At 46.9% G+C, this 13,626-nt stretch overlaps 1 protein-coding gene across 3 annotated transcripts in view; it reads left to right on the plus strand.

Annotated features, from left to right (window-relative positions):
* The first annotated feature begins 787 nt into the window (after window positions 1–787).
* The window catches only part of Trpc3 (transient receptor potential cation channel subfamily C member 3), a 68,139-nt gene continuing 55,300 nt past the window's right edge, over window positions 788–13,626 (plus strand). For all 3 annotated transcript variants that reach the window (XM_057756927.1, XM_057756928.1, XM_057756929.1), the window contains exon 1: window positions 788–1,140. In XM_057756927.1, coding sequence (XP_057612910.1) covers window positions 959–1,140 — 182 coding nt within the window. In that variant the 5' untranslated portion in view covers window positions 788–958. The remainder of the gene's footprint in view (window positions 1,141–13,626) is intronic.

Consider the following 13,626-nt stretch of genomic DNA (forward strand, 5'->3'; position numbering starts at 1 on the left):
GGTGAGGATAGGTGGGTACTTGGGCTCCCTGGCAGGCCAGCAAGCCTAGCCTAAGGCAGGAGCGCAGGACCCAGTGAGAGATTCTGTCTCATAAACCAGGCTGGATGAACTTAAGAAAGGATGCCAGGGCTTGGTCTCTGGCCTCCGCACACACACCAACACCATGTGCACCAGTCGCTATAATTGAGAGAGGCTGAAGCGGAAGCGGAAGCTGAAGGATTGCGGTTGCGGTCTAGGCCAGCCTATGTCAGATACTGAGTTCCACGCCATCCTAGGCCACAGAGTGAGACCATGTCTCCAAAGAAAAATAACAAAACAAAAAAACCAAACAAAAACAATTTTCTTTTTTTTCTGAAAAATATTTCTTGGAAAGTAGAGAACGCTAGTTGGATGCTTGTAAGAACTAAAGCAGAGCGCACATTAAGAAACTGACTCGCTGTGAGGATCTGGGACTCAGGAACCGCACTCAAACCCCTGTGGATTCTGCTAAGCCTGACAACAGGGAACTAGCCGTGCTTTGGAAATCTGGAGAGCTGAGCGTGGGTAAAAACCGATTCCCGGAAACCTAACAAGTCAATGACTCCTTTTCCTTCCCTAGGACTCTTGCGTCTGCAGATGCAAAGGGGTTCTGGGGCTCCGGTAGAAAGCAGGGTGAGGGAAGTTTCTGCTGTTTCTCAGCTCCCCACCTGCTGGTCTGTCTGCTTCCTGCGCCGCACAGTCTGCCAAGAGACTGGTCCTCCCTCCCCTTCCTCCCTCCCCCCTCCTCCCTCTCCTCGCCGGGAAACCACGCCGTCTCGCTGCGATGCTGTCGGGCCGGCAGACCGCGCGCAGCCGGCATCGCGGCCGCGGTCCCCGAGTTCCGCTGCAGGTCGCGCGCTCGGCCGGGGCGTCCCCGTCGTCGCAGCCCCCGGGGCTTGTCGCGGGGCGGCTGGGCTGCTGACCGCTGCGCTCGGCCGCTATGTCCACCAAGGTCAGGAAGTGCCGGGAGCCCGCGAGGGTGACCTTGCCTGCGCCGGAGGAGGAGGAGGATGGCGAGGCCGAGGGAGCCGAGTCGCAGCGCCGCCGCCGGGGCTGGAGGGGTGTCAACGGCGGGCTGGAGCCGCCCTGCCAGCGCGCGCCGCCGTCCCCGGGGCCCGACGCGTGAGTACCCGAGCGCGGCCGAGCGGGGCGGGCGGGACCTGGATCGGGACCCGCTAAGCGCGGCGCCTTTCCGCTTGCCTGGCGGATTCGGGCTCGGCGCCCTGGTCCTGCTGAGCCGGGTCCAGCCGGGCTCACCGGCTCACGTGCATGCACTGCCCGCGGACGGTCACCGACGGCGGGACTCGGGCAGAAAGAGCGGCCACCCGGGCTAGGACCCCGGGAATCGAACCCCGAATTACCTGGAGGTCGTGGACCCTACTGTATGCGCACGACCCGGAGCGGCCCCGCGGCGGGTGGTGGATGCCAGTTGCCTCTCTGGCCCGTCAGGGTAGAGGGCAGGGAGTGGGGCTCGGCGGGGCACAGTGCGGTGCTGAGCGCATAGAGTGGGTGGAAGGCTTCCTCGACGGCGCACTCACACCCAAACCCCGAGGACAGCAGCTGAGAGGGTCGCTTAGGGCCAACTTGGGGCGGTGGTTCACAGATGGCACAGGCCCAGTGACTCTTCCCCTTCCCTCCAGTTCTGATTTCTTCTTCCTCCAATCTCTGCTTTCTTCTCGGCAAAGTTGACAAAGCAGTTGACAACCGAGTAAGTGAGTAAGAACCCGTTTCATTTCTAACACTGACAGCATCCAGGCAGCTTCCAGAGGCAACGACACAGAGGGCGCTGCTCTGCTTTCCCTGGCGTTGCGCTGCACTGCCTGGAAGAGCCTGTCCTGAGAGGAAGGGTCTCGGGCCTGGGGACCCACATCCGTCGTGGCTGCCAGGTGGCTTTCCATCCGGGCACGGGCTCTGCAGCGCCGCCTACTGCCCCAAGTCTGTCCGCTGCCGGGTCCGTGGCTGGGGGCGGTTCGACCCACGGAGAACTCAGGCCCTAGTCAGGCCCCGTGGGACTTAACGGGCTGGTAGGGAATATAAACAGAAATCAGTAACTGGGAGCGGATCTTTCAGGAAAGGCCCCGATTTAAAATCAGCTGCGCATCCTAGCGGAATTCAGTGACTGCTGAAAAAGCGTGCGAAGGAAATGGCCCAGGAAATGGAGAGAAGGAAGGCGCATCCTTTGGGATTACATCCCTGTTGGCTCGCTTCCACCATCTAAAGTTTCAGAATATCGTCCGTTTTTTTCTTTGTGCCAGACTTGGTTTTATGAACATGTATAGTTTCTTGATTTTTTTACAAAATTATTCTATTACCTCAAATAACAAGTAAAGAGATAGCACCCTTATCCGCGAGTAGGGCAGGTTAGAAATTACGGCTCTTGCTTCTGAAGTTTGAGGTCAGTTATGCAAAGCCAGGAGCTGGTTCTCTTGGAGTCTGACTACGTGACTGCTGTCACGGCTCCTTTCCCACGTGTACCAACTACACAATGCAACAATTGTGTCCTTCCTTATTTTTTTAAGGTCACCCAGTGTCAAGTAAACTTAAAGGAGCACTCTTTTCGCGTTTACTTGACACTTGGTGACATCAGAGACGGTTTGCTACCTGCTGCAGAGCCGCTCTGTTTCTCCTCTTGTGTTGGGTAAAGCCACCACGACGACGTCTCTGCATCAGGCACTGTTTAAAGGTGAGCGGTTCAGCCTTGGACTCAGCATACATGTCAACGGAGCGGAGCCAACCCCAGGGTCTCACTCAGTAACCCAGTGGCACAGCTGAGCTTAACACTCAGCAGAATCCTAAGAATAAGACCCCACTTTCTTTTCAAGTCCTTATTTTTTCATTTATTTTTTTTTAGGTTCTCAAACAAGTCATGGGTTTCCTTACTGTCTTTGTCGTTCCTTTCTTCCAACACTATTCTCTCCTGTGCCGTTTCCTCCCCTGCACTCGGTCTCCTCCTTCCCGTAATTTTCCCCTCTACTTATTGAACGTACCCCATTAATATATTTCCCTCCTCCCCGGACATTTCTTCCTCTCCACTCAATCTTCCTTGTAGTTTTATGACAGAATCAACACACACACACACACACACACACACACACACACTTCTGTTACTTATTTCTTTGGTCCACATGCCAGATTTCCACTTGGGAATTCTAATAGAACTGAAGGAGGAAGAATACCATCTGTTCTATCACAAGTGAGACAGACATCTTCATCCTTTGATGGGACTCTTGATTCAGCCATTGCCTCAAACAAAGCTGTTCTGTCTCATTTGTTTGCAAACTGGGACCAAATAGCATCATCAGAGGAAGCTCATTCATAAAATTTTCAATTATTAAATACATCTGATAAGCATAGAAAGGGTTGGAGGTGTCTTCTCATGAGTTTCTGCTCCAAGTTGTTCTCAAGGAGACCCTTGTGCAGGCATGATACAATAACCCACAAAAATGAGGAACGAAACTTCCCTCCGTTTGTGAGGCGGAGTGGGAAAGAGGCTGGGCATGGACAATGATGACATCAGTCTGAAGAATATGAGTATTATTCAAAACCATATGAAAGGAGGGCTGTGACGTGCTAAGTCCAGAGGAGAGAAGGTTATTTGTTTGTGGAGGTTTTAAGGAAACCAATATGGGCCTGGAGGGTTCACAAGATGAGATGAGGTGGGCAATTAGTCCACATTCACCACTAAGAATGCCAGGCATGTTTCAGGAGCATATTAGTTGAGTCTGGTTGGAGCATAAAGTATGTGGAGGAGAGCATGAGATTTGAAGACATTTTGATGGGCAGCAGGGAGCCTTCGACTGTTTAGAAGCAGAAACAATGTGATCGAAGTTACTCTGTGCAGCAGAAACTGCAAGGAAGTGGCCGTTGCCAGAACGTGAAGGAACAAATCGGGAGGCTGCTGTAGCTGTCAGTGCCTGGGATCGGTCACAGGGTAGTGTCAGTGCCTCAGAAGGAGTCTGGGAGAGGGAACATGTGAATGAAATCTATGAGGTTTTTTTCCCCAATGTACTCCGCATGAAGAGTTTTTAAAGAAGCTGGGTTAGGGACAGTTCGGGTATCCTGACATGAATAACAAGGGCCGTTGGTTCCATTGTTGAAAAGAAAGGAGCCGTGGGAAGATTCTGACTTTTCAGATGATTTTCCTCGTGGTGTCCAGCAAGAGATGGGAATTCCGGGCTAGGACTGGGGAGAAGGTGAGAGCTGGCTGTCAGGGGACTTGTTCAGGAGTTGTACGATCACACGAGACTGTCCCAAAGAACCGTGAAGACAGAAACAGAGGGAGTGTAAATTAGTGCCTTGAGGGAAAACTAATCTGATGGAGAGACGGGGAAGAGGGGCAAGGGCAGGGTGGTGCTAACCCTGGGCTGCCCAGAAAACTACGGTAAAGCATTGGCAGAGTGGTGGCAAATATCAAGACAGCAGATGCTTATGAGTCTACCGTAAACACGAATAAACCTAGTATGTGTGTTATCGCAGTTCTCAGAATGCTCTCATTAACAGAGGCCGACTTCTAGAAAAGGGAACTCTGTGCCCAAAACTAGTTATAATGAAAACAGCAGTTTGTGTTTATGTAAGCTCTGGCTTGAATCACAGCTCCTTAGAGCAGGTCTCGTCACTGTGGCTGACAAATGAGAAAATCAATACACACAGCCACATAGTTCCTAAAAGTTGCTAAGCAAGTCAACAACAGCAGTTGATGCGCAACTATTTGAAAGGGTGGTCAAGGCCACAGCGCGTCATATCCCATGCGATCTAGTAGGATGTTAGTTTCTGTGGGCTGATTTGGCTGTGGGATGAGGGCCTATGGTAGGGATTGGGTTAGTTATCAGACTTAAGTAACCCTCCTCCCACCCCTGGAGGAAAACGCAGGCTCTCAAGTGACTGTTGCGTCTCTCTCTAAACTGGGAAAATTCTGGTTATAAAGGAAAAGGCGGGCTGCTTTACAATAATTAATTTTCAAGTATCGCACAGAGTGGCCCTAAGCTGAAGACCTTTAGAATTTGACACCTTGCATTTTACTATCAGCTCTGTACCCTGGAGGCAAAGCTTCCTTATGTGTAAGAGAAAGTTGTCATTTTGTTGGTTTGTTCTAAATTATTTTTATACAATGTCAAAGTAATACACAAATATAACTTTGCCTGTTGACAGAGCACTAAAAAGCATTTGCGAATGGCAAGCCCCAGCCTTTCCCATTATCCTCCTGTCTTCTGTCCAGTTCTCCTCCCATCCCTGTTCCAGCACATCAGGTACTGACATTTTGTTACATATAGCATTGAGATAACATCAGGAATCTTGAGAAGTTTTGCTAACATAAACCTCTTATTTTCCCCTTATCTCCCACAACACGATTTGTTACAACTTCTGGCCAACATCTTAAAGTCTTCATTATTGAGTTGTGCGACCAAATTCCAAATTATAATAATATGACTACATTTCTTCTATAGTTCCATTTTTTCTTTCTTTTTTTTTTTTTTTTGGTTTTTCGAGACAAGGTTTCTCTGTGGTTTTGGAGCCTGTCCTGGAACTAGCTCTTGTAGACCAGGCTGGTTTCGAACTCACAGAGATCCGCCTGCCTCTGCCTCCCGAGTGCTGGGATTAAAGGCGTGCCCCACCACCGCCCGGCTTCCATATTTTTTTTTGAACTAACTATTTGTCACATTTGGGTTTTGGATTTTGAGCTGAGTCTTCTACGGTCTCCAACTGAGAATGTTTTTCCGAAAATATTCCTTCCAGATTTCTCTGACTTGCTTTGCATGTGGCCTTTTAGAATGGTCTCTGTATGCATGCTCTTCTGAAGCTGTGCCTTGGGGGGCGCTGTTTTTTCGCTGGGGAACCGAATACTTGGTGACCTGGAGTTCCTTTGTCCTGAGAAAATTGTCTTGTATTCATTCCTGAAATGTTCCTTTTGTTGTTGCAATGTTTCTTAATCACGATTTTCAGTTTTCCTTCTCTATTTCTTTCCAGAAATCCTATTATTCTAACGTTAGATTTCCTAAGCTCATCTAGTTTGTCTACCTCTTCTCTGCTATTTTTCAATATTTATCATTTATATTATTCTTCCCAAAAATCACATGCACAGGGTCTGGGTATTAAACCAAGGGTCCCCTGTATGCTAAGGACATGGATTTGCACTAAGCTCCACCCCCAAGGCCCAGCTAGCCGTTGCAATGTTTATCTCTAAGACCTCTTTACTTAAGTGTGTTCTTTTTGTAGCATGTTTTTCCTTCTTCTAAAAAGCACAGGGATGTGCTTTTAAAAATTACATTTCTCGAGTTGGGGGTGCAGACTGATAAAACTGCTGTCAGTGTTATGGAAGTGGGTATTTGAAATTCTTACTGATTCATGCCTGCCCTGGAATACCCACTTCTAGTGTGTCTTTTTTTCTGTGTCTTCAGAGAGTCCATATTCTCTCTTTCATAGAAGAGTGTAAGGATTGTCATTTGATTCAGGTTCAGGATCTAGGGAAGCACGTCAACCTATTCCTTGCCTAGACTTCAGCAAGTCACTCCTTTCAGATGCAGCCTGGTTTTTCCTTTCTGGAAGGCCCTGACCTTCTGGCCTTCTCTGCCAGTGCTGACCTGTTTTCTGCGGTGCTGTCTGGAATACAGCACCTTTCTTCTAAGTAATGAGCTACTCTGTGACCTCTCTTGTTATCTCCCTCATATATCATGATATTACAGATGTCTCTTTTTTTTATGGGCTTTGAATTACTCTTTGTTTTCTTGTCTGTGGAAGAATTTTGGAGAGAAGGGGGATAAGAAAGTCTTTTATTCCTTTGCTTGAAACCAAACACCCCTATGTTATGTTTTGTTTATTTACGTACTGACAGTATTTTTTTTAATAACAGAACCGAGACTGCAGAGGGAAGAATGCTTGCAGCCATGACATGGTTTTAAAGAAAGGGGTAGAAAATATTTCCACAGTGGTGTAAGGACCCCCACGCCCCCATCCCACCCTCTCTTAGAACTCCTCTACACTTAACAGACACTGAGTATTCTGAAGAGGGTTCTCATCTCTGAGATGGAAGCCATGCCCCTTGCTTTCTTTTGCAAATTAAGAAGTTGAAGCTACAACTGGATATCTAAGCCACAGCAGTCCCAGGTCATCTGAAATATCCAGGTTCCCAGGCTGTGCTGTTTGCACCGTGGCCTCCTTTAGTTAACACATTTATCTCTTCCTCAAAGACATTTTAAAATAAGTTTACTCCAGGGAAGAGCAATATAGAGAACTATTAATTAGTATTAACTCATTTGTGAGAGCCAATTAAGTCATGGTCGCCACGCAGCTGCTGATGGCAGATCTACTTGAGAACACTTGGGACGAGCGCAGGAGGATCAAGCCAGGGCAAAGGAGAGAAGAGGATCTCTCCAAACGAAAGCGACCCTGCCGTGTGTTACTGCCGTTATTTGTCTCAGTAATGCAGAGGTCCCCATCCTACACTGCCCGGGGATTTTCATTCCTGTGATGGGATAACAAGTTTCTCATTCTCCTCGTTCTCTCTCTCTCTCTCTCTCTCTCTCTCTCTCTCCTCTCTCCTCTCTCCTCTCTCTCCTCCCTCCTTCCCTCCCTCCCTCCCTCCCTCCCTCCCTCCCTCTCTCTCTCTCTCTCTCTCTCTCTCTCTCTCTCTCTCTCTCCTCTCTCCTCTCTCCTCTCTCTCCTCCCTCCTTCCCTCCCTCCCTCCCTCTCTCTCTCTCTCTCTCTCTCTCTCTCTCTCTCCATTAAAATTATCTTTAACCGTTAAGCTTTTCCTGTTTGCCATATCCCATAAACCATAACCCCAGTTTACATTAGGCAGTAGAACCCCATGGGAAATGTGTTGGAGGAAGAAAAGTGTTGGCACAACTCCTGTAGCCCTGGTAGGAAGAAGGCCTGCTCAGCCTGGCTCCTCGGGGAGCATAATCACCTTGCCTGGGCACAGGCGTCTGAGGAGAGGGCTCCGGCTCTCAGCCTACCTCATGCTGCCCTTAACATATACTGGTATTACTCTAAGTGGGGAATGTAGCTAGTGCCTGTGCAGGTAACCATCAGGGAGTTGGCCTTCCACAGAGCGACTGGGGTATGGACTGGGACTAGCTAGCTTCACACTTGTACAGAAGGGAAACAGCAAAGACATTATGAGAATAACTAGGCCGGCTACAGCACTCGGTCTTTAATTTAGCATCTAGGTCAGGAATATTTAACTACTGTTATCTAGTTAGAAACCATCCTATAAAGAGAAAACTAAGCTTCGCATAGTGACATCCCTGTAATTCCAGCATTCAGAAGGTTGAGGCAGGAGAATCACTGTGAGTTTGAAGTTTGGCTACATAGGAAAACCATGTCTCGAAAACAAACAAACAAAAGATATAGAAAGAATCCTCTCCTATCCTCAGCATTCAAAAATTAAGCGGTAAGATATATTGGATACAGGAGTTTTTAAATGATATTAAAATGCCCACAAATGTGAAACCTGTTAAGGAACGACCTTGACCAATGGTTTTTCTCACACCGCTTTTACACCTCTAGATGGATATTGTCAAATTAAGTTGGTGATCGGAACTTTCTGATGAAACACAGGTTGTAGGGTGATGAGATGGAGAGGAACAGATATCTGAAAACCTCAGGCTCTGGGCTTTGGACATGATGTTCATGAGGGAAAACGAGGTCTCTTTGTTTCTAATAAAATAGGAGGCAAAGCATGAAGAATTAATTAATAGTGATTAATATTTAAGTAGTCAAATATGAGTGTCTGGAATCAGTCGACTTTTGTCATTTGAATTCATTTTGTCTCTAGTCTTATTCCAGTATGCATTGAATTCATAGGAGTTTCTATTTTATTATCTCCAATCTTCTGAAATGATAAAAATCAGTTTCAAATGGTGTCATGAAAATGAATTTATTTTATAAGGAAGGACGTATTATTGATTAATCATCAGGGATTATGAATCTCATGATGTATCCCTTACTTTCCCTCAGATTTCCCTGGTAAGACATAACTTTATGTAAGGTTAAAATAAAAAGGCATCTAACTTAGCAAATGCTTCCGGGTTGGGGTGTACTAAAGAGCAAATGTAATTCAACAGAAATCTATAATTGAAAAGTTGATTGAAAGGGTGGTTGTTTATATTACTTTAATGACTTGTTATTAATTTTCATTAATACATTATTTATTCTTATTGAAAAGCTACCATTATTTGTACATATTGTCATATTGCCTAATGGTATTCTTTGGTCTGAGGCAAAATCTCTCTTCCTTGAGTCTTCAGACGTAGCAACTAGTATTGGCCCCATTCGTATACCCCTTTTCCAGCAGGTACTCTCCATTGTGTGAGAGCCAGGCTTGTGGGCAGAGAGGCAGTCTGTACTCCATGGGAGTTTTTAAGTCCTTGAGGAGACAGGTATGAAAATAGACAGACACAGTATTATGAAAGCTGGTTTAATGGCGTTAGACACAAATGCATTCCAGGAAGCATACGTAGGTACATTCTAGAAGGTGTATGCCTGATGTGTTCTTGAGATTTAAGAAGTTTCCTCAGGGGTCGGGCAGGAAATGCTGGCGCTTCCCTTTCTGTTCCTAGTGGGCTTTGGAGGGGACAGCAGACAGCTCAGATTTTTGCTTTGTCTGGTTTTAACTGCTAAGAATCTGAAAAATTACCATTCATGCTTCCGGAAGAAGATGAAGGGGAGTGAAGACTCACCTGAGCTTCCCTCCTCAGAATCTTCCTGTCCCCCACGGTTAACACACACCCAACAGGTTCACTACACATTAATAACTCTGAATGTCGACTGGGTACAGTGGTACACATCTTTAATCCCAGCACTTGGGAGTTAGAAGCAGTTGGATCTCTGTAAATTCAAGGCCAGCCTGGTCTATACAGTGACTTCTAGGCCAACCAAGGTTACACAGCGAGACCCTGTCTTAAAAAAAAAAAAAAAAAATTCTGATAGAATTCTGACTGGCAGTAACTTAGAGATCCTTCACTAGAAAGACCCAACTCCTTTCCAGGTCTGCTAAGTGTGGCAATCTCTACATAGTTTTTGTGGCATGGACATCTTTTTTGGTAACTTTTATGTATTTATTGGTGTGGCGGGGGGTGGGGGGGCTTATGGAGGTCAGAAAACAACTTGCTGGGGTCAGTTCTCATCTTTCACGACACGGGTCCAGGGAATCAAACTTGCCCACTTGTCAAAGAGCACCTTTATCTGCTGAGCCATCTCGCCAGCACGCTATAGGACTCTGGAGATGGAAGCTGTGCCTCCTTCTTTGTTACATGAAGCGTCTTCTCTTGCTGGTTTGGTTGTTATGGTGATGATGGGCTGTGGTGTCCAATGTGTGCAGGTCCTGACACCCTCAGGCGCTGCATAAATTCAGAGTAGCTTCCCCTCCCTGATCACATGTTTAGAGACACAAGTTTGGGGTAGCGCTGTGAGCTGTTTGTGGGATTTCTTTTATCGTCACGTGTATGTAGGCAGGCTGAATAACATCAGATGTTTCTAGCATTGGCTACGTTGATTGGCAGGCACTGCTTGCTGGGTCGTCTGTTTCTTGACATTTCATTGCTGATTTTCAGGTCCCGTGTCAGAGCCTGCAGTCACCACTGTCCCCAGTACCTCAAGTAGCAGAGTGGTTGACTTGTGATACATTTTCACTGCTCACCCATAGTTCTTTCCGGTCTTTCTGCCCCTCACAACATGGGGGGGGTCCCTTCTCACCTGTAGCTCCTTCCCGTCTTCCTGCCCCTCACCACATGAGGGGGAGTCCCTTCTCTCCTGTAGCTCCTTCTGGTCTTCCTGCCCCTCACGGCATGAATGGTGGGGTTCGCTTCTCACCTGTAGCTTCTGGTCTTCTGTCCCTCACAACTTGAATGGTGGGGTGGTTCTAGCCCACAGGTTCAAACTTTCTTCAGTGTTGCAAACAGACCCATGAAAGTATTTTTGTGTTATTCTCAGTGCCATGACCGTCGCTGGTGGTATTGCTTTGTTTACTTGCTACATGAACTGAATGTTTGGCTAATTCTTTACCTCATTTTAACAAAGAATCTGAGGTGACTAATATTGTTCATTTATCACTGAGTGATAGCCTCAAGGCATTGAGGAACCAATCCAGAGAGCCATTTTAGAAGCTGTTCACTGTAGAATCAAAGTTTTCCGACATGTAAGGTTAGTATATAATTTCACGATGCTATTTTGGTTTTCAAATTGATGTTTTTTTTTTTCCATGTTGGCATATAACATACAGAGTGTCTGAGAGAAGACTTCTGAGCTGTGATCCCTATGTCTCTGTCACCTCTAGGACCTTACTTAGCATTCAGACAGCCTTTTCAGCAGCAACAGTAGTATCACTAGCAAGTGTTTGGAATAGTGACGAGACTATTCTACACCTCGTAGAGAGCAAGACGTTTAAAATAAGCATTGAACACTTATCCTCTACGAAACGGTGCCACTCAAGAGCAGACAGGAAACAAGGAGAGCAATACCGTCTCAGTTTATGAAGCTATCCACAGCCCAGAAGTGCAGGCCCAGGTGGTCAAGAGTAATTGCCAAAAGGGCGGAAGCCCCCCACCACCACGTTTGAGAATGAACTCCCGGGCTTCACCCTGGGAGCTTAGCCTTCTATGTTAAGGTACAGTGTGAACTGGAGCATGGCAAGAAAAATTGATGAATGATAGAATTAAGACGTTCAGGGATGGAAGCAACCGCAGGAGGAACGTTCCAGAAGCAGGTATAGTAGAGTCAAGAAATCACTTACCACACCTTAGGTGAACAGAGCTTTCTCTTGACCTTCAATGGGCTGACTAAAAGAGACAAAATAACCCAATATCCAATATGTGGTGTAAATGAGTTTTAAGCTTTTTGTTTTGCTTCTTTGCTTACTAAACAGATACTTACTCAGCAAGTGAATTAAGCAATCAATCAATTAAGCAATTAAGTTAATTAAGCAATTAAGCAGTTACATGAGCTGACAGGGAGAGAAGATCTGCTCTGTGTCACCCAGGAATGTGGCAAACTAGATAGAGCAGCATCTTTCTGTATTCTGAGCCAGTGTGTAAGGCTTTTTCTTCCTGAGTCTCCGGCCAGTTTCCAGAGAGGTTCAGCCCTGCACGGCCCAGCTTTGCCTGTCACTGAGCATGCTTGGAGAGATGCTGGAAGGCTGGCCCCATTTAGCTGTTTGATGATATAATGAAAGTGTTCTTTGCTTGGTTTTAATACTCCGAGGAATTTGTTGGATTACAGCTGGCATCCCTGGTGTCCATGGCAGCCTCCGTCTCCCTCTCCGCACCAGTGGTCCACCCACCCTTGGTACATCACCCTGGCTTTGATGCAGGCTCCCTGGCCCTCATCTTCCATGGGAGTCGGGAGTGGCAGGAGAAAGCTCCCACTGTGCACCAACCTCTCTACTGACTCTAGGAAACACCCACTCATCCTGACCCTCCTGAATCCACATGTCACTTGTGACTGACGTTACTCTCTTTGTTCTTTTCTTTCCTGGGACAGTGAGCGTCTGCTCTGCTGTGGAAAATGGAAGGACTACCCTGTCCGTGTGATGAGATCATGCTGTGGTGGGGGTCCTGCAGACTGAATAAAAGGGGGAATTGAGCAGGTTCAGCCAAGGATAGCTTCTTTTTCCGCAAATTCTTCTCATGAAGCCTTACTTTTTCTTACAAAACCCAAAATAGTCATTTGATCTCTTGTGTTTCATGTTCACTCTCCCATAAGAAGGAAAGATACTCACTCAACAAGGCCAATGACCCTGTATTTGGAAACACAGAATAAAAAGGTGTCCTAACATATCTTTAGAAAGTATTCTTGATAGTACAGGAGGAAGAAGGATGGCGTGTTAACAGTATGGAGAGGGATGGATTTGAGAACGAGCTTAGCTAGGCCAAGTGGAGGGAGCTGTGGACATCCCTGAACGATAATGGGAGAAATATGTAGTAGGGGACCGTGAACTGTGAATGGTAGACCAGCGTCTGACGAAGACACTGTGCTGGGGAGATTGTGGGTGTAAAGAGGACTAGGAGCCCCAGGAAACACCAAGTAAACAGATTCCATGGTCTCCCAGACCTGCACTTTACTGGGTGTGTACCCTTAGGAAGGGGTTTCTTTCTTTTTTTTTTTTTTAAGGTCAAATTTTATATTTATGAGGTAGCGAAGAAAAAAAAGTTTGCTTCATAACATCGTTGGGAAAATTAAATCTGATAGTGCCTTGAAAACCCAGCATACATGTCACGTGCTAGCCAGTCTGGCCTGCTTTGCCTCCTGCTGCAGAGCTGCTGCGATAGCCTGGCGGGGATTTGATGAAGCCCCAAAGGGGGCTCAGGCAGGGATGGAAAGTCAGATCCCACATGAGAACAGCCTGAAGCTTCAGGACACTGCAAGGGACAGGATCAAACCCTGGGCCCCACATGACCTTCAAGCTGCCAGCCCGACTCAGACCTTGAGATGCACAAGCTAGGAATGCTAGTTTGATTTGGGTGTCTCTGAGTTACAGGATGGGTAGCAGCTGTATTGGGAAAACTCAAGTCACATCAGCTGCACAGATGCTCTATGAGCTCCTCTCCTCGGGCACTGGGATGATGGCTGCTAACCAGCTGCTTTAACTTTTAAATAACTTCAATGTTCTTTAAA

The sequence above is a fragment of the Chionomys nivalis genome, chromosome 24 (genome assembly GCF_950005125.1).
Source record: "Chionomys nivalis chromosome 24, mChiNiv1.1, whole genome shotgun sequence".
NCBI classification, from domain to species: domain Eukaryota; kingdom Metazoa; phylum Chordata; class Mammalia; order Rodentia; family Cricetidae; genus Chionomys; species Chionomys nivalis.